At 40.3% G+C, this 21,762-nt stretch overlaps 1 protein-coding gene across 1 annotated transcript in view; it reads right to left on the reverse strand.

The window, feature by feature from the left end:
* Positions 1 to 7,009: 7,009 nt before the first annotated feature.
* Positions 7,010 to 21,762, reverse strand: part of LOC127454904 (potassium channel subfamily K member 5-like) — a 35,953-nt gene continuing 21,200 nt past the window's right edge. The window contains exons 2-5 of the mRNA XM_051722425.1: positions 17,926 to 18,037; positions 17,563 to 17,729; positions 12,097 to 12,265; positions 7,010 to 8,284 (exon numbers count right to left, since the gene is read on the reverse strand). Of these exons, the coding sequence (XP_051578385.1) occupies positions 7,290 to 8,284; positions 12,097 to 12,265; positions 17,563 to 17,729; positions 17,926 to 18,037 (1,443 nt within the window). The 3' untranslated portion in view covers positions 7,010 to 7,289. The remainder of the gene's footprint in view (positions 8,285 to 12,096; positions 12,266 to 17,562; positions 17,730 to 17,925; positions 18,038 to 21,762) is intronic.

The following is a 21,762-nucleotide window of genomic DNA, read 5'->3' on the forward strand; positions in this document are numbered from 1 at the left end:
AAAGAGTGGAATTTATTAACTGACTGGGAGCCATAAGTGTCTGTGTCGGGGGTGTCCCTCCCAAGGGGAAGACACCACGGAGACCACACCCCGCCCAAAAGATGGGGGGTATTTTGAGTGGAATACATCACATGGTCTTACCGAGTCTTGTTGGAAGTATGTCATGTAGAGAGGTCCCATGGTAGGTCCTACCCAAAGGGGGAGGAGTTTCTACAGAGCATGGCGTCCAAGAAAGATGCAGTTTGCTGACAGGGAAACGATATTGCAGAAAATATCACATGGGGTTGCCTTCGGGGAACCAGTGCATGTGGAGCACCTACCTCAGTACAGGGGCTCATTAGTGCACATACTGGGCCGGTCAGCAAGTTTCTCCGCAAACTCAACTGCCAGAGGGCTAAGGAGGAAAGTCATCCAGGGATCACAGTCTGTGAACACGACTGGGAGTCAAGAGTGCACGTCTTCACCTCAAGGGAGGGGAAAGGCGCTATGTGCAAGCGGTACACCTGGCCAGCTGTCCCGGAACTTACCTGCTCATGCCTGCCAATACACGGGACGAGACCGGCTCAACCCAGAAATTGTAAAACCTCGCAAAGGTGTTGGGTGTTGCCCCGCAGGGGGTGGCATGTCCTGAGCCTGATATGCCATCACGATGGTGTCGATGACCCAGTGGCCGATCCTCTGTTTGGAGACAGCGCTTCCTTTCCGCTGTCCACCAAAGCAGATAAAGAGCTGCTCAGAGCTTCTAAGGCTCTGTGTGCGATCCAAATAGATGCATAAAGCTCGCACCGGACACAGCAACGCCAAGGCTGGGTCTGCCTCCTCCTGGGGCGGTGCTTGCAGGTTCACCACCTGATCCCTAAAAGGGGTCGTGGGAACCTTGGGCACATAGCCCGGTCGGGGTCTCAGGATCACATGAGAGTAACCCGGACCGAACTCCAGTTACGATTTTCTGACAGAGAATGCCTGCAGGTCCCCTACCCTTTTGATGGAAGTTAGCGCAGTCAGGAGGGCAGTCTTCAAAGAGAGTGCCTTAAGCTCAGCTAACTACAAGGGCTCAAAGGGAGCTCCCTGTAGACCCTGAAGGACTACAGAGAGGTCCCACGAGGGGATGAGGTGCGGTCTGGAGGGATTCAACCTCCTAGTGCCTCTCAGGAACCTGATGATCAAGTCGTGCTTCCCCAAGTACTTGGTGCTTCCCCAAGTACCCCATCTACTGCATCATGATGAGCAGAAATAGCAGCTACATACACCTCGTCCCCACAGTCCACTGAAACCAATCCCATGTGGGTGTGTTTGTGCCACAGCGGGGTGCACAGGGGCGGGGGGGTCTGTCGCTGGAGCACCCTACCTGCCAAAATGGGACGGTGGACGGTGGTCGTGACGATGGCCGTGCGCACCGGATATGTGACCCAGGAGACGAGGGAACCATTCTTTTGTCAGGCTTTTGAATGCAGCAGCCTCCTGGGCATGCAGCGACAAAAGATTCTCCTCCCGGCCCTCCATCGGGGGATGGAGCGGTCTGTCGACCAGCCCCAGAGAAGTTGGTCTCCTTGCCCCTGGGTCGCCTGTCTCAGGGGTGCTTTGAAGCCTTCCTCGGGTTCTTAGCGGCCGGCCTTGAGACGGGTGGCGTCTGCTTCCTGCGGAGGGCTCCAAGCCGGAGCCGGGCCACGGGGGTGGGCTGCAGCGGAGCCGCTGCTGCAGGAGAACGCCCTTGGTGACAAGCAGAGAGGGTGCAGGGTCTTAAGCCGTGCCGGGGTAGGATATGTTGTAAGGCCTCCATCTGCTTCTTCACCGCCGAGAACTGCTGGGCAAAGTCCTCGATGGTGTCGCCAAACAGGCCAACTTGGGAAATGGGGGCATCAAGGAACTGTGCTTTGTCCGCCTCTCCCATCTCGACCAAGTTGAGACAAAGGTGGCACTCCTGGACCACTAGGGTGGACATTGCCTGCCCAAAAGGAGAGCGAGGAGAGCGAGGTCGGTCGCCGAGCACAGTTCCTGCATCAATCCCGGATCAGAACTACCCTCGTGCAGTTCTTTTAGCGCCTTGGCTTGGTGTACTTGCAGGAGAGCCATGGCGTGTGGGCGGAGGCGGCTTGTCCAGTGGCACTGCAGGCCACAGTCATCAGGGACGACATAAACCTACAGGCCCTGGATGGGAGCTTCGGTCGCCCATGCCAGGTGGGGGCGCTCTGCAGACACAAGTGCACCGTGAGTGCCTTATCCACCTGGGGGATCACCGAATACCCACTGGCCGCTCCACCATCGAGGGTAGTGAGAGCGGGGGAGCTATAAGACCGGGACTGGGCAGTAAAAGTGCCTCCCACGATCTTGTCAGCTCCTCATGCACTTCCGGGAAGAAAGGAACGGGGGCGGGGCGTGGCCTGATCGGGGCAAGTGAGCGTGCTGGGAATGGGAGGTCCGTGGGGGGATTTCTTACGAAAGCATGCCGCGACCGCAACGTTGCCATGGTCATGTTCTCGCAATGAGGACATGACTCATCCACGAATGATGTCTCCATGTGGGCAGTGCCCAGACACATTAGACAATGATCGTGGCCGTCAGAAGCAGAGAGATAACGACCGCAACCAGGAATAACACACAAACGGAAAGGCATCTTTAAAAAGACGTTCTGTGTGTGTGCCGCTCTTTTTGTGAATGAAAATATATTCTTTTAGAATATACTCTCTTATTTTCACTCTGCCGAAGCGCCCAGGGGCGTTCTCTGCACTCCATGGGTGCAGGGGGGAGAAGCTGCTGAAATGCACCGTAAATCCAGCAGTTTTGAGGTGCATCTTTGGAGGGAATTGAATTCAGTGCACTGAATACAACTGCTTGGCTCTGAAGAGAAAATATGAATGAGTGGTTGCATACCAGCTCCTTTTATACCCATATGTCCGGGGGAGTGGCATGCAAATTCCACTCGACAATTCTCATTGGCATTGTTTCAAAAAAGCAGAGGTGTTTGGGGCTCCCAAGAGTGACCCCTAGTGTTACTACATCGACACAACGTCGAGTGAGTGACAGATAGGGAACTTGTTTTTCAGCTTCTCAGAGTATCTTCTTTTAGCCACTCCGATTCCCTTATTCAGTGTGTTCCTGGCCTGATTGTACAAGACTTTATCCCCAACTCTGTAAGCATCCTATTTGGCCTGACGAAGCTGCCTGAGTTCTGCTGTAAATCATGGTGTCTCGTTGTTAAATGTTAAATAAGCCCTAGTAGGAATGCACATATCCTCACCGAAACTGATGTATGATGTTACAGTATCTATGAGCTCATCCAGATTGGTGTCTGCAGCTTCAAAAACACTCCAATCAGTACAAAGCAGGCTTGTAGTTCCAGCTCTGCTTCATTGGTCCATCTCTTTACGGTCCTTACTACAGGCTTAGCAGATTTTAATTTCAGTCTGTAGGTTGGAAGAAGATGAACCAGACAATGATCAGATAGTCCGAAAGCTGCTCTAGAGACAGAGCGATACGCATCCTTTATTGTTGTGTAGCAGTGATCCAGTATATTTCTGTCTCTGGTTGGGCATGTAATGTGCTGTTTGTATTTGGGCAGTTCACATGTGAGGTTTGCTTTGTTAAAATCCCCAAGAATAATAATAACTGAGTCCGGGTATTGTTGTTCCATGTCTGTGATTTGATCAGCCAACTGTTGCAGCGCGGCATTCAAACGTGCATTTGGCGTGATGTAAACACTCACGAGAATAAACGAGGAAAACTCCCACAGCGAGTAGAAAGGCTTACAGTTAATAAAGAGCACTTCCAAATTAGGACAGCACATCTTCTTTAATGTTGTTACATCTGTACATCAACTTTCATTGATGTAAAAGCATGTTCCACCACCTATCGTTTTCCCCATTAACTCCGTGTGCGATCCACTCTGAACAGCTGAAAGCCCGGCAGATGTAACACACTGTCCAGAATGGCTTCACTCAGCCAGTTTTCTGTGAAGCACAAGGCAGCAGAGTTTGAAAAGTCCTTTGTTTGTGCAGGTGAGGAGATGTAGTTCGTCCATTTTGTTAGGGAGAGAGCGGAGATTCGCAAGATGAATGCTCGGCAGCGCTGTTCGAAATCCGCCCCAACGGAGCTTGACCAGCGTGCCTGCTCGTCTCCCTCGCCTGCGTCTCCCAAACAACACAGCCGTGCCTCCAACTAAAATGTCCAGCAAAACGTCTGAATATTCAAAATCCGGGAAAAGATTGACTGGTATATGCTGTCGAATGTTCAGCAGTTCATCTCTGGTAAAACTGACTGGAAAAATATTACTAAACACAGGACAAACAAACAAAAACAACAAAACAATAGGAGCGCTCCACACCGAGGCGGCCATCCGTGGCGCCATCATGATGTATTTGGTGGTTTGCAGGATTGCAGGATTCTCTTCTGTAACCACCAAGACAGATAATAAATTCATTTTCACTTTCACATATTTTTAAATACAAACCATTACATTCCAAAGCATTTACAGACAGAGTTGAGTCCACATCAGTGAGGGTTAGTGAATCATCCATAGTGTGGATATTTAATTTACATTTACATTTTTATTTTTTCTTTAATTTACAAATTATACATACAACATTTATTTTAAATTGAAGCTCTTTAGCTTTATATTCTATATAATATAATAAAATATAATATTAATCATTTACTCACCCATTGACTTACAACTCAAGTGAATAAGTAGGCCTGCTAGTGCTGTCAAGGTCTAAAATCAAAACAAAACAAGCAATCAAACAAACAAACAAACAAACATAGTGCAGGTATCATTGTAGGTTATATGATTTCATTCCAAGTTTTCTTCTCATTATTAACTGAAAATCGTGTAATCTTTACTAGACAAGACACGTTGTCAGATATATATATAAATTAAGGTATATCATATTGAATATCACTAAATAATATAAAATAATTTATATCCAATCTAATAATTTAATTAAATTCTAATTATAAGTATTAAATAATATTAAATAAAATTGCATAATAAAATTCTGAATCTATGTACTGATTACCATTGTCCCATGTCTGCCAAACATGTTGAGTGGTCCAAATCATCGGCTGCCTGAAACTGAACTTTTGGTTGGATTTTAGGATTCAATGCACTTAGCTGCATAGAAAGCTATAGGATGCTCCCTTGCTCCCTATTTAGTGAATGACTTAACCTCCAGTGTGTGGTTTCTTCACTGGTCTTAGAACAGTTTGAAATGCACCTTATTTTCATCCTAACTCCATATAAAGCCTCTAATATTTTATTATTTGTATTAGTAACATCATCAAGTAAAAATGCCTGCTTAAGTTTCAAGACCATTTCCAAATATTTTCTCAGTGATCCTCTGCAAACTTCGACAGTCAGTGGGACCGGCTCATTCGGTTCTTTTAAAGTCAGATCATTTAACGTGCTGCTGTGCGTCTCGCGTCAACCTGGAACTAAAGTTCGATGTTGTGAACTGGCTCGACCGGTTACTTGCTGAGAATCGGTTCAAAAGAATGATAATTCAAGAATAGGACATCAGTAATTGCTGAGTACACTTGAAATAAGAGTGCATTCTGGGTAAGAATAAGTGAACAAATGTAGGGAATTAAAGGTAGTGAATGAATTCGGACACCACTACAAAATGGCCAAGACCCACAATAGTGCACTATATAAGGGATAGAGAGTGATTTCGTACAGAGCTTCGACAAGGATTTTAAACCCGAAAGAGAAAATAGCGCAAAAAATCCCTAAATATCTCTTAAAATTAAAATTAATGAATGCTTATATTGTTTTCTATCATGTGTAACACATACATATCTGGTATCATCTCAGAAAATGTTGATCAGTATTTCATGGTCCTTTAACACACGTATATACCGTATGCGTGGCAATTGCATATGTAACGGTAGCCAGCTGTGCAATGTGTATAAACCTCACTCTCCTGACCTCAAGAGGTGCACTAGCAACTGACACTAAAGGTTGTAGCCTTTAGCCTCATTGTTAGCACATCCGCCTCCCATAGCGGAGATGTCGGGTCGAGACCTGTATGGTGCAGTTAGAACAGAAGCGTCACACGTTATCAGTATTGTTACAAATGATAACATGTTTGAAACTTTAATATTAGTTTTTTACACTCGATTCTTTCTAATCACCCCTCAGACTGTGTCAACATGATAATACTGTCAGTTGACTTGTCCAGTAGGTGAACTGAAATAGTTTGTGAAGTGCCTCGAATGTGTTTTTTCTCGTTGAGCAAACCCACAACAAACTCATCATCGCTGCTGCTGCTTATAGGGAAATCAGTGTTATTTTTTTTTCAATCTACTTGCTAGAGAACTCGTTTGCTTGTCTTATTTGTTTTGCAGACTTGTCAATTGGTCAGTTTGTCTCACCCGTAATGGGCAGAGGGCGGACCAGCTCAAAGGTGCATTGAGCCACCTACCGCACCAAGGTTAAAATTGCTTGTCGATTAGTGCCACCTATTGTAAAGGCATGAATGTTCTATGGGAAAGGGCCATTCATCGCATCACTTTTGGTGTGCAAAGGCCTTAAGACTTAAGGAGGTTTGAGATGATCCTGCTAAAAGCTTGATAGGAGCTCACAAACATGGTAGAGAAGCATCAAAATAATGCTTGCATCAACAAAAAAAACTTTTTTGGAATCAAATCCCAATGTCCAAAAAGACAAATCTCTAATTCATAACACCGTTTACAATAAATCCCAAGTTATAACAAAACTGGTTAATATGGTTTCCCAAAAGAATACCTTTGGTTAAAAGGAAAGACAACAAAAGAAGGTTTAACATCCAATAAGACAATGCTGCAGTGGATCAAATATGATTAAGCTTTGGCAAAGGCAATGTGGCAGTTTTTTTCTCCTTCCTCCTTTAAACAAAATCACAAATATGGTGAAAAAACATGCAAACAAAGTAATCATAAACAGAATTACCAGTCCATATTTTCTTTTCCTATAAACCAGTTCATAGTCGATCAGAGACTTACAACTACTAATTCTGCAGACAAATTAAGAAGGAAACACTTTAACAGGATTTTTATTTATTGTATGGCAAAAAGTTATTGTCTTGAGCCACAACAAAATTATTTAGCTATTGATGTTTATGGATAAAACGTCGCTATGCCAACAGTTGCCTATAGTTTGTTTATAAGTAAACAAGTGAACTGTTTATAAGTGAACTGCATTTTAGTCAGGTCAGACAGTTCAAAGGAAGACTCGTGTCTTTTGTTCTTGCAATATCCAATGTGGCTTGGCATAACACAAAAAGGAATTTCACAGATTCTTATCTGTACAGTTATATTTAAAATTCCTTAAAAAGTGGAAAATGGGTGTCCTCAAATAGTGTCTCCTCCTTACTGAAGGAGGAGACACCTAAAGGGATCAAGTGTCTGTTGTCCTCTTTGGAATACTCTTCCACCAGTTTCTCATAGGAGTGGCTGTGGTCCGACCCATCTGTAGTGAATACAGAGCTCTCTGATTCTGAGCTCAGGTCCTCTCTGGAGTCAGTCTCAGATTCAATGTTATCATCTGAGGTTGAAAACTTGGGCACAGTGTCATTTTCATCATCCTCCAAGTTGTTTTTCAGCAAGTTCTCCTCATCAATGAAAGTGATGTTGGCATTGGAAAACATAAGGGTCTGGTATGTTATCCGACACCCACTGCAACCTCCAGATCCAAGACCTTTGTGGTTCACTCCAGCTTCTTTGTCCAAATGATTCTCAAAAATTTGGTGCAGGTCAGTCTCTTGCTCTACTTCTCCATGAAGCTCATTCATGAGAAGACATTCCTCTTGGCCAAGAAGGTAGTTTTTGGATTTTGAGAGGGCCACAGTAACTCGATCACTGAAGCTGTAGCGGCGCTTCTGTTGAGGTGAGCGATCTAGATTGATGACGCCATTTCCGTTAATGGAAGAAGCATCACTACAGCTTTTTGAGTGGTTTGGTGCTTTAGACTTGCTACCAGTGATGGAGCTGACACATTGCCCTTCTCCTTCCTTTTCAGCACCTATCTGCTTGATGTGGTCATTGTAACCCTCTTTTTTCTTGGACAAGAAGCTGAAGATGTTGACGTCATTAGGGGTTGGAGGCAGAAGGGTCTTATGGCCCTCCTTATAGCACTGTAGTTCATCCAAAGAAAGTTTGTGCCTTTTACGCCGCTTCTTTAAAGCTTTATGAGCCTCCACAACCATGCGCACCTTCCAATTGAAGAACAGAGAGAGCCATGCCAGACCCAGATAAATCCACACCTCCACAAAGCAGCGATAGAGAGTAGGGTAATCAGCATTGGGGTCAACACCTACAAACACAAGAGAAAAACAGGAGCACAACTAATTAATACTATACTGATCAGATTAACTTTGATATACTTATTATCAGCTCTGATATGCCTTATTATATACCCATGAAAAAATGACTTGATATCTGTGAAAGGTGAAACTTAAGAACATAACATAAGTCACCTCAAATCAAGCATATCTGCTGCATTAATCATGTTACTGTTATTATCAATGTAGATGAGATTACATAGAGTAGTATTCCATCTGTAACACTTTATAATAACAGTACTTGAATAATCATGAATTATTACCTGAATTAATACTTCAGCATGAATTAATGATGAGTTAAGTAATGAACTAATCAAGAACCAATGAAGAGCTAAACTTAACTAAGACTGGAATCACATGGATTCATGCATGAATATTGGTCACGTTACACATTAGTACATGTTTGTTAACATTTGGGATGAAACCAAATCAAACAAGATTTATAGGAAATCATTTGAAGTACTTCAACCATGAATTAAATGTGCATAATTTAATATTGTTAAAGTGCCATAATTTAAATATTTTATCAATTTTGCTTCCTGCAGTTTTTCCACAAACATTATTGGATAATGCAATGATTATTCTGCCATTTTTAAAAAAACACTGTAATAAGTATCACCAAAATATGAACTCAACCCGTTTTGCTTGATTCTCTGTCCCTTTCCTTTCATACTCACTACCACTTCGTGAGTTTCATCAGAACTCAAAATCAAAATGATGATGATCATCATCATCATCCTCTAATCATCATCATCATTAATAATAATCATTTTTGTAAGTTTTTCTGTGAATGTAAACATTTAATCATTTGTTGTGTTGACTTCCAAAGCAAGTGCCAATAGTTCGCTACATTTCTGTCCAGAACTACAGTATGTGGTGCGTTTGCATCTGGCGGGGCACTTAATGGTGGGGCACTTAATAGCGGTGCACTCTGGGGCTGCATTCCATTTCAAATTTTTATCCCCTTCCCTCGCAAACTTCGCTCCATCTCATGGACTGGAGTGTCCACTACTGGTGGAAAACACGCAATGAGTTTAACTGGAACACCCTTAACTCTTGATCACTTGGAGCATGTTGAAGGCTGCTGTCAATTTGTGGAATTATTTAGTGATTTTTGCACCTGAGAAAACAATTTTCAGAGATTGATTTCAGAGGCTTATGTATAAATCTCGTATGTTTAATTTGTTTTTTTTTCAATAGAATGAATTGTTAGAAAGGATTAATCATGATTTACACAAACGAAAATGTTAACATAACAATGAACACATAGGTTATAACTGTGTGATAAATAGTTTAAGGTAGTATTATGCTGTTAAATCTCAATATAACTTTTCTAAACTGCTTAATTGACCTAACTTCATTTCTATCATACATTAGAGTTGTGTGGGGGTGGGGTTTATGAGGTGCAATCTGCTGTCACGTCACAATCTAGTTGCATTGTAGGATATGGAGCTGCCTGAAGTGTACATCAGAATAGACGCTGTCAAAATCGAGGGGTTGAGGGTCTGTCAACGAAAACTTCCCTCGCTCACTTAAGGAAGTGGAACGGACTTCCAAAATGGCAGCGGGGATTCCCCTGAGGGGAAGTGCTTAGGGGAGTTAGTGAGTGGATGTTAAAAGTGGAACGCAGCCTTGGGCCCTGTCCCAATACCCCCACTTGCGTTATGTATTTCCGGTGTTTGGCCACTAGTGTGCAAGTAGACGTGAAGACCGTGAGTGTGTGTATGACTTTTGATTGCACATTGGGACACTCATAGACTTAAAGATGTTGGTGTTGGTTGCGACAGCTGTTTTTGTCTTTTCACTCAGCTGAAGACTGATTGTTTTGGTCAAGTGACTGTTACAGCCAACTTAAAATAATAAATGACTGAAAATGTTACCCATCTTTTCATTTATTAATACAATACTGGTTGTTGGAAGTGTATTGTGCTGTAGAAAATATGTAAGTACAATTTTTTATAATGTTTTTATTGTGTAAAAATAATTGTAAAAGTTTATTATTTTTACTAATTGATTTTCAATACTTTGCATATTAAAACAAATTTTAACTGTAAAATTGCATCATCCATAACTGCTGTAAAATATGAAATAAGCAATTTCTCTCTACTTTGTTTCTCAATACACTGCAAAAAACTTAATAAAAAATGAATAAAAACTTTATTCTATAAACCTGTGCAGTCCATTAATAGCTACTAATACAAACCATTTAAATTGTATGCTTTGACTTATCATTTATATAAGACAACCAAAGACTGCTTTACACAACTTATCAGTATGTGGTTTCATACAACAAATAAAAAGCATTAAAATGTATATTTTAAATACATAAAGATGAGAAAGAACCTGTGGTAGTAGCTGATAATGTTTTTATTTAAAAACAACATTTACTAGATGGCATATTGTATGCCACACTGGCTGATAAATGACCCAAATCACCAGCAGTATTAGGCAAGAACAAACAAAATAAGGTGATTACTGTGTAAGAACAATAACAAAGAGGTATATAAATATACACATAAATAATATTTTGTAATTATGATGCTGCAATTAATTCATCCTAAACACGCTATACAATGTTGAATACTTTAATTTATACTAAAATAAATACATGCTTCACTTACATTTCACTATCTGATTAAAATAAATAACTTATGCTGAAAAACTTCCTTGACATCATCATGGCGAAAATACACTGATCGCTCGGGTAGGCGGGGTATGGATCCTGATTTTGATGAACTCTGGGATACACTTAGCCTGAAAGACCGCATCGAAGCGGTATTCGCACTAATGTGGATTTAGTGTGGGTTAAGTGCACTGAGCTTTGGCATGTTTTAGACATGGGACAGTCTTGAACACTTACTTCCTGTCGTGTGCACATGCACTCAAGTGGCCAAGACCGAAAGTGTGGGTATTGGGACAGGGCCTGGGTGTTTTAACTGAATTAAGGTTTGAAGTCAGAGTGTTCATAATATACATTTTTGACTGTTCAGTATTTAAATGAATTTCGTTATTTGAACGTATTATGTGCTAACATTAGTCTATTTGCATTACTAATTTGACCTCAAGAAAGAAACAAATCAAATAAAAGTGTCTTATATGTCTTTACAGGTATGTTTGGATTTTCTTTTAACTCTGTATATGTTTAAAAAGAGCATATTGGTGGAAAATGGACAATTGTCTGTCAGTATTGTTTTTTCACATTAAGTGTGTTTTTTCCCTTTTAATTTTGTATTTCTTGAATGTCATATATGCTGGTGGATTTGTATTTTCAAATGAGTAGATATTAAAATAATCTTTGTCTTTGGTTATTTTACTGGTGCATTATAAAATTATATATATAATAAAAATATAATAGTGTATTAAATTATTTGATAATGCAGCATCATGTCATGACTTTACTTAGAGGGGCACATAATTACTAACTCATTATCTCATCATCCAATGATGTTTGTGATGAAACTGAAGACTTCAAAAATTATAAATATTTTTAATTATGACAATATTAAATTACGTACGTTTAATTCAAGGTTGAAGTACTTCACAACTTTACTTTAGTTCTTGATTAGTCCATTCCTTAACTCATCATTAATTCATGCTAATATATTCAAAGGAGTATTAATTTAGGTATTAATTCATGACTATTCATGTACTGTTATTATTCCTATTGTATGGGTGTAACTTATTTGAAAACACTTCACAGTAGACTTTTTAATTTTCCAAAACTGACTGGGGTAGTAATGGATGATAAAAAAAAAAAAGAAAGTTGAATAACTTAGACACCCACCTGCTACAAGATCACCAAAACCAATAGTAGTCAAAGTTACAAAAGAAAAGTACAAGCCCTCAATGTAGGTCCAACCTTCTTGAGACATGAAAACAAATGGAGGGATCACCAAATGGACCAACATGCCCCAAAACAGAAAGATGGTTGTGCAGATGAACTGTGTTTTCCGCTGCAAGTGGAAAAAACTCATATAAAAACATAATAGATTTGCAAAATGCTGTTAGAATTTCTACTGTTAATTAGCGTTGCGAATCTTTAATTAAATCACACAGTTTACCGTGATTAATCATCATCATATTTTAATTATTTAAATATGTATGTTAAAATGTAAATTTGTTAGCGGACAGAATTAATTAGACACATTTTTACAGGTATAAATCTTAGGGGTGAGAGAAAAAAAAAAAAAGATTCTCTGATGCATCGCAATTCTTTCTCCAGCAATTCAGAATCGATTCTGAGTTCAATTTAGACCACGGCAGCGCAGTGGCCCTTATGTGCCTGCCGGAGACAGAGTGAGATACTAGAAACAAATGGTCAGACGTGCATATACACTGGTGGCCAAAAGTTTGGAATAATGTACAGATTTTGCTCTTATGGAAAGAAATTGGTACTTTTATTCAAAGTGGCATTCAACTGATCACAAATTATAGTCAGGACGTTACTGATGTAAAAAACAGCACCATCACTATTTGAAAAAAAATGTCATTTTTGATCTAATCTAGACGGGCCCCATTTCCAGCAGCCATCACTCCAACTAATCATATTAAACTGCTAATTTGGTTCTAGAAAATCACTTGCCATTATATCAAATACAGCTGAAAGCTATTTGGTTCGTTAAATGAAACTTAACATTGTCTTTGTGTTTGTTTTTAAGTTGCCAAAGTATGCAATAGACTGGCATGTCTTAAGGTCAATATTAGGTCAAAAATGGCAAAAAAGTAACAGCTTTCTCTAGAAACTCATCAGTCAATCACTGTTTTGAGGAATGAAGGCTATACAATGCTTGAAATTGCCTAAAAACTGAAGATTTCATACAAAGGTGTACACTACAGTTGGCCCAGATGTACAACTAAACAAGAGGATAAGTACATCAGTGTCTCTAGTTTGAGAAATAGATGCCTCACATGCCTCAGCTGACAGCTTCATTGAATTCTACCCGCTCAACACCAGTTTCATGTACAACAGTAAAGAGAAGACTCAGGAGTGCAGGCCTTATGGGAAGAATTGCAAAGACACTTTTGAAACAGAAAAACAAAAAGGAAAGATTAGACTGGGCAAAGAAACACAGACATTGGACAACAGATAATTGGAAAAGAGTGTACTGGATCTTAACCCCATTGAGCTTTTGTGAGATCTGCTAGACTGTAAGGTGTGTGAGAAGTGCCAGACAAGACAGCCACACCTATGGCAAGTGCTACAGGAAGCGTGGGGTGAAATGTCACCTGAGTATCTGGACAAACTGACAGCTAGAATGCCAAGCATCTGCAAAGCTGTCATTGCTGCACATGGAGGATTTTTTGATGAGAACTCTTAGAAGTAGTTCATAGTTTTTCTTTGTTCAGAAAAAGTTCTGAAAATGTTTTCAAATTGTATTGATTTTTCACATTATTAATGTCCAGACTATACACTGTGATCAGTTGAATGCCACTTTGGTGAATAAAAGTACCAATTTCTTTCCATAAGAGCAAAATCTGTACATTATTCCAAACTTTTGGCTGCCAGCATACAAAAACCAAGTGCACCCTACAGAACTGATCGCAGACTGGAAATACTGTATCAACTACATGACCACAGTCACCAACTGAAACTACAATCGCAAAATTAATTCACAAGGGCAAGCACATAGCAACGGGAGAGTTTATTCGTGATAGCACATCAACAAACAACATGAAAGATGGGCTTGCACCCGTTATTGCACTGATTTGCACAGAAAGGGAAAAAACAGCTGAAAATAATAATGAGTTCAGGAGACATGGCTGAAGTTTTAATTTTTTTATTATTTTTTGTCTCCTGCTTCCCAATGCCATTTTCTCCTCTTGCGCTCTCTGTTTCTTTGGCTGTTGCTTATTGCCAGTCTATTGCTCATCAGAACAATGCGCATATGAAATGCTTGATTAATTTCTAGAGCAGCAACCCTACTATTTGTGTCACCTGTGGTATGGAAAGGAGAAGCTGACATCTCCACTCTCACAGAAGCAGATATCTCATGCATGACAAAAAATCAGTGGACATGCTGTAATTAAAAGTTAGGCTAAATCTTCTGGCCTTTTCCAGTGGACTTTTTAAATAATAGGATCAAATGGGCAGATTCAATTTATATCAAGCTTTATTAGCAAGATAAACTTAAGTGTACATTGCCAATGCATTATAAGCAGGGCTGTCAATCGATTAAAATTTTTATCGAATTAAATATATGTTATGCCGATTAATTAATTAATCGCATATATAAATTTGCTGAGAAAGCCCCTCAAATAATAATTCAATATATAATGATTAAATAATTATAGTTATATTTAAATAATTATAAATAAAAAAAAATATATATATATATATATATATTTAAAAAAATAATAATACAGAAAATTAAAATGAATTACATTATTTAGGAACACAAGTTTATTACAAAATTACAAAAGACAATACAAATAATATATTGTTTATTTCCATATTACTGAACATAAGCCTATCACTGGCTTACAGTTCACAGCAATCCATTTTGCAACTGAATTCGTCAATCAGTCCGAGATAATTATGAGGGCTTGTTTAAGGACGCCTCAGTGTATACCTGTGTCAGACGGAAGCTTTTGGAGTGTCTTGGTTGCGTTGCATCATAAACATATTTTTAACAAATTTTTAGGTCGCTGTGCCAAGCTAAACGAAGTTTGAAACGTAGAAAAACACATCTTGAGATCCCTGCCTTCGGATTTGCACTCCATCAAGCTTTGTTTGTACGCAAGAACGTGTTCTCATCTGTGTTGTTTGCCCTCAGTAAGTGTGGTTTGTGTCTTTTTGAGCTGGGCGTTGCCTATACAGCGAGTTTCGCTTACTGCCCCCTGGAGAAAACACGTGGTACTCTATGCTTGAATTGCTTAAGGAATGAATATTCCTTATTATGGTTCTGGGACATGATTAATTGCGTTATTTTTTTTAATGCATTATTTTTTTTATTAATTAATCGCACTGAATTAATGCGTTAAATCGACAGCCCTAATTATAAGACACTATACAGTTGTGCTCAAAAGTTTGCATACCCTTGGAGAATTGGTAATATATGTACCATTTTTAAAGACAACATGAGCGAGCAGGCAAAACACATTTCTTTTATTTCTTATGGGATTCATATTCAACTGTAGGTTATAACAGAATGGCACAATCATAAAACAAAACATGGCAACAAAGAAAAAAATGAAATGACCCCTGTTCAAAATTCTGTATACCCTTAGTTCTTAATACTGTGTATTGCCCTCTTTAGCATCAATGACAGCGTGCAGTCTTTTGTAATAGTTGTTTATGAGGCACCAAATTCTTGCAGGTGGTATAGCTGCCCATTCGTCTTGGCGAAATGCCTCCAGGTCATGCAAAGTCTTTGGTCATCTTGCATGAACCACACGTTTGAGATCTCCCCAGAGTGGCTCGATGATATTATGGTCAGGAGACTGTGATGGCCACTCCAGAACCTTCACCTTTTTCTGATGTAACCACTGGAGGGTCAACTTGGCCTTGGGCTTAGGGTCATTGTCGTGCTGGAAAGTCCAAGAGCATCCCATGCGCAGCTTTCGTGCAGAAGAATGCAAATTGTCTGCCAGTATTTTCTGATAACATGCTGCATTCATCTTGCCATCAATTTTCACAAGATTCCCCGTGCCTTTAGAGCTCACACACCCCCAAAACATCAGTGAGCCACCACCGTGCTTCACAGTGGGGATGGTATTCTTTTCACTACAGGCCTTGTTGACCCCTCTCCAAACATAGTGCTTATGGTTGTGACCATAAAGCTCTATTTTGGTCTTGTCACTCCAAATTACAGTGTGCCAGAAGCTGTGAGGCGTGTCAAGGTGTTGTCGGGCATATTGTAACTGGGCTTTTTTGTGGCATTGGCACAGTAAAGGCTTCTTTCTGGCAACTCGACCATGCAGCTCATTTTTGTTAAAGTATCATCGTATTGTGCTACTTGAAACAACCACACTGTATTTTGCAGCCTGTATTTCTCTTGAGGTTACCTGTGGGTTTTTCTTTGTATCCCGAACAATTCTTCTGGCAGTTGTGGCCGAAATCTGACCTTGGCTTGGTATCAAGAGATCCCCAAATTTTCCACTTTTAATAAATGATTGACCAGTACTGACTGGCATTTTCATGGCTTTGGATATCTTTTTATATCCTTTTCCATCTTTATAAAGTTCCATTACCTTGTTACGTAGGTCTTTTGACAGTTCTTTTCTGCTCCCCATGGCTCAGTATCTAGCCTGCTCAGTGCATCCACATGAGAGCTAACAAACTCATTGACTATTTATACACAGACACTAATTGCAATTTAAAAAGCCACAGGTGTGGGAAATTAACCTTTAATTGCCATTTAAACCTGTGTGTGTCACCTTGTGTGTCTGTAACAAGGCCAAACATTCAAGGGTATGTAAACTTTTGATCAGGGCCATTTGGGTGATTTCTGTTATCATTATGATTTAAAAAGGAGCCAGACAACTGTGTGATAATATATGGCTTCATATGATCACTATCCTTAAATAAAAGACCATTTTTTTTGCATGATCAGTCATATTTTCAAAATCAATGCCAAAATTTCACAATTTCTGCCAGGGTATGCAAACTTTTGAGCACAACTGTACATACAGATTTTTAACAAATTAAATGCTGAAGGTTAATTTTCAGATGTTTAAAATCTTAAAACTATTATTTTCTCTGGCTGCCATTCATTCTCTATCATGCACAAGCTGGGTCTCTCTCGTGTGGTCTCGATTTTGACACTGGTTCAATGACAGTCAGTGACCATTTCAGGGGATGCGAAGAGATACAGAAGCTTGCCCATATCTCTCCCATGCCTGGCTCACCGTTTGCGGATGAAGTCTCCATTTTCCATTCACTAAATCCGCTCCCATGTTTATTATGCCCGGGACATGCATCGCATGCAAAAATAAGCATTCACTTCTCCACAAAATCTGCTTCTGTGCTAGGATGTGCAGTCAAGTCGAGTATGTACCTCCTGGAAATGTATATATGCCAATTTTAGCCACAGGAAGTGGGGAAAAACATTAGTGAAGTTTCAGGAAGTGAAAAAAACAAAACAGATACCACATTAAGTGCATAAATTTTTTAACACGTTAAACAGTCAACTCTTAATTGCAGATATTAACGTGTTCAATTTCCCAGCCCTACTGTTAATAGGTGATATACACTGATCCTTTGTATATATCTATATTAACAGAACACAATGGTTGTGTGTGTTTTCCTTACCAGCGTAACCCCCTTCTTAGTGAGATATTGCCCAAGGTGTTTAGCTCGTCCTCCAAAAAACTTTCCAAGTTCACTGATCCAAGTAAAACACAGCGGAACTCCAAAAAGCCCATAAAAAATACAAAAAACCCTCCCAAAAGGTGTTTTGGGGGCAATATTTCCATAACCTGTGGGGGGAAATGTATTAACTTGTGGGATATAAATGATTTCCCTTTTAGTAAACATAATTTATACAAATAATATAAAAATATGGTGCATAAATCATTTCCATTTCCTGTTTCTTCTGTGTCTGACTATTTTATTTATAAAAAGAAAAACATATTCTCTTAATTATCACAGTGCGGAAAAGGAGCAGAGCCTTACCTATAGTTGTGATAACTGTAGCCGCAAAGATGATGGCATTGGGCCAATTCCAATTATTAAAGGTTCTGTCCCCTGTTATAGTGATGCCTTGTCCTGCAGCATCAGACACCACCTAGTAGAAAAAAAAAAAAAATCAAGATTAAGAAATTGATGAGAATGGATGCAAACATATTGTCAGTGGGTGGCCAAACATCACGTTTGTCCCGGAACAGTCCCGTATTTAAGCACTTTTTCTAGTGTGACTTATTCTGAAAAGAATTTGTTTTGTCCTGTATTTCTCCTCTCCTAAAATTTCTCTATCGCCTATGCAGCTTTCTCAGTCACGTGAGTATTCTAATCAAAAGTAGCCAAGGATATGGCTTGTCAAACCAATAAAATCACACCATGTTATTTGAAGTAAATGATTGGATTAACTATCCAATCACAATCCCTTTCAATAGACGTCCAGTTAGTGAACTGATTGAAGAGTCAGTTTGAAAGAGCACACAGACGAAATTAAACTCAAAAAGACTTTACATTTCTAAAAAAGGAGTCACAGACAGATCCTAGTAAAGTGAGGTGTGAGATTTGTGGAGCTTGCTTTTCCATCGCCCATGGAGGCCGCACTGACATCGCGCAGCATGTTCATACAAAAAAGCATGTGGATGCTGCTAAAAGTGTGCCACACCAAGTGTTAGTGATTTTTTTTTTTTTTTTTTTTTTTTTAAGCAAAGTTCCGAATCTGAAAAGGTGCACGAAAGTGAATGACTTTTTGCTTATTCTGTTGTGCATGGCCATAGCTTTGCACATTCATGACCTGAGAAAATTCTTGCAGGCCAGGCTGTAGGAATCATTCATACCCTCTGACATTAAAAAGCAGTTGGATGCCCTGGTTGAAGCTCGTGACATGCGAGCAGATGATTTCTTTTGTGCAGTCAGAAACACTTTTATTCAGCATCTGTGGATTACCTCCAAAATTGGAGCCACTCATTGGAGAACAGAAAATCTTGAGTGGGCCCTAATGAGAGACATCCCAGAGTGGAAAGACATTCAGAGCAGTCTCGAACACTTCTACTCCAGAATTCCCACTCTCAGTTTGATTGACGAAACCACACCCTTTGATGAGTGGGCTTGCGCAAAAAACATTCACTCATTGCATCACTGAGTGGAACATGAACAAGACAGCCGTGTCTGAGAGATGGACAGATGTTTTTCGTGAGCTGGAGAGCAAGACCATCAACTTCGGAGTCTTAGCCAAGGTCGTGGAGTTTGTTTTATGCCTGCCTAGGACATCTGCATCTGTGGAGCGTGTGTTCTCATTAATGAACGCAGCATGGACACCGGATAAATTTCGACTCCGTGTAACAGTCAAGAAGGTAATGCTTTTCATACGTCTTAATTTTGAACTGGACTGCTCTGCATTTTACGATAAACTCTTGAAAGACAAGCACACACTGAGAAAAATTGCTGCCAGCAAAAAGTACAAGGTGACAACAGTTACAGATGTGGATGCACCCTCTACTTCGCACTGATCTGCGCCTAGGTAAGGATACGTCAATTTCATTTTTGCTGGGAGGGAGCTGTCCCCATTTTCCACAAGCAGGAATGTTTTCACCCTAATTATCAGTGACCCCTCCTAATGAGTGTGCCATAGCCAAACAGTCACCTCTGGGACATGAGTGGGCCATCCCTCACCTAAAGGGTTCTTGGCAATGGTTCTGAGGTCAGTGGCTCTATAGGAGGGAGTTGGTGATTTTTAGGGATGTGCAAAACCACCAATTTTTATAATTGAGTGTTATGGATAATGTACGTATAATTAGGCTCCATTATGCTCACCTGATCCCGATCAGACACGTTTCAGAGGGATATACAGATGCTAAGCTCAGCACTTCAACATGGTAACAAATGGATATTCAACAAATAAATGGGCTAAATAACTATAACATCATATTGCACAAAACTATCAAAGTAAGAAAAGAAATAAGAAAGACTCCAATACAGAGAAGCACAAAACCGCTTACGCGCATCCAGAATGCAGAATATCGCACTTTGATGCAAGCGGAATGCTTCAGGGTGGTCATCGCAGAACTACAAAATAATACTGCGGGAACATATCTAGTTTATTACAGTTCAACCTTTTTTACTTTTTTTATTCAAGCAGTGTCAGAATATACAAAATACATTAATCTCTCCACAGCACCTCACAAAAATGGTAACATTACTCAAAGCAGAGGATTTAACATCTACCAGTGATCATCTTAAAATGTATTGTTGGCACTTTGATTGCTGTAACAGTAGCACACAAAAGGACTAAACCATTAAAGAGAAACACATTAAAGAGACGAAATTTCTTGCAGAGGGTTTTACTGTGGTGACTGTTATTCACTGTTAAGCACAGCAAGCTATCATCAGGCAAAAACGCTCTCTAACGCCCCGTACACACATGCAGTGACTTTATTGCTTCATGTCGCTAGTCTCTGTTCTTTATGTCGCTAGTGGGCGTTCCTACTGCTGTCAATCTAACGTTATTGGTGGACTGCACATCTGGCCATATCTTTTGAAAATATGATCACAGATGAGGCATTTTGCTATTAAGTAAGATTTAATTCTAATATGACAAGGCATCAGTTCCTAAAAATGCACATTCTGCAGGGGAGAGTGTTATTTATGGACTGCAGCAGTACTCAATACATCATAACATTAAGAAGATGAAGGATCTATAAATGTACGAAACAAAGTCACTCAGACTGCTGACAATTTCTTTTCCACACATTTTTTATTATATACATGTATGTGGATGAATCATATAAAAGAGTTAAATCACTCAAAGAAACTTCTCCTTTGCCTGCACTCGACTCCATTATCTCAAAGGAGACGGATGACGTTAGCTCCACTGAAACACTCTTCACTCCTATTGGTTGTCATTCTCGAAAGTCGCTCCTCATTTGCATAAAGTTAAACTTTTCTCAACTTTGTCACCACGCCCACATCCAGTCGCCAGAGGTCGCTGTCACTCGTGTCACCGGAAGTCACCAGTTGTCATTGATGTTGGGCCTCATGTATTCAGATAGAAGACAAAGGCAGGCCAACACAGTCATAAAACCTAACTGAGGCCCACATAAAAAGTCATAAATCTTACTGATAAAAACCACGCCAAAATCAAACAAAGGGAGTCCAAAACAGACTACAAATCCCATGAAGCCTTGCTCACTAAAGGATCGAACTCTCAACTCCTATTGGATGAGGCACACAACAGAACGCCCCCCAACCATGACGTCATCGGGAGTAGAAATAACTCTGAGATGCTTCCGGGATTTGCTTCCAGCAACTTTGCTTGCCGTGCGTAGACGTAGCTCATCGCTGCTCTCAGGTGTAGCTTCGTGGCACAAGGAAGTAATGTCCGACTTGAAACTGTGGCCATACAATCTCCATCTTGCTGGACAAGTTGAGATTACTCTGTGTTCCACCGAACACTCTAACGGATCCGAAGGAGACCGCTGAGCAATCCGCATCTTCATCCGTTTGCCTGCAGAAGTGAAGAGAGAAAAGATTTCTCTTCCATCTTCAATCAAGTCGATGTCGCTGATTTCTCCACCAGCCCACCGAGAATCAGCAGCCGTGCCCACCGACAGAGCGAGGAAATGGCCTCCCGTCATCACCCGAGCCTCGAGGAACCGAGTCGGAGCTAAAGGACGGATGAACACACATTCTAGCTGCATCCTCATGCGATTCAAGTAAGAGGTTTACGTTTGGGCAGAGATAGAATATTATAGTGTGTTATTCTTGTGTATCAAGGTTATTGCTTGTACAGTTTACGGACTGCTGAGTCCACTCATTGCTAATAATAATAGTCAAGGT

The sequence above is a fragment of the Myxocyprinus asiaticus genome, chromosome 17, assembly GCF_019703515.2.
Source record: "Myxocyprinus asiaticus isolate MX2 ecotype Aquarium Trade chromosome 17, UBuf_Myxa_2, whole genome shotgun sequence".
Lineage (NCBI taxonomy): Eukaryota > Metazoa > Chordata > Actinopteri > Cypriniformes > Catostomidae > Myxocyprinus > Myxocyprinus asiaticus.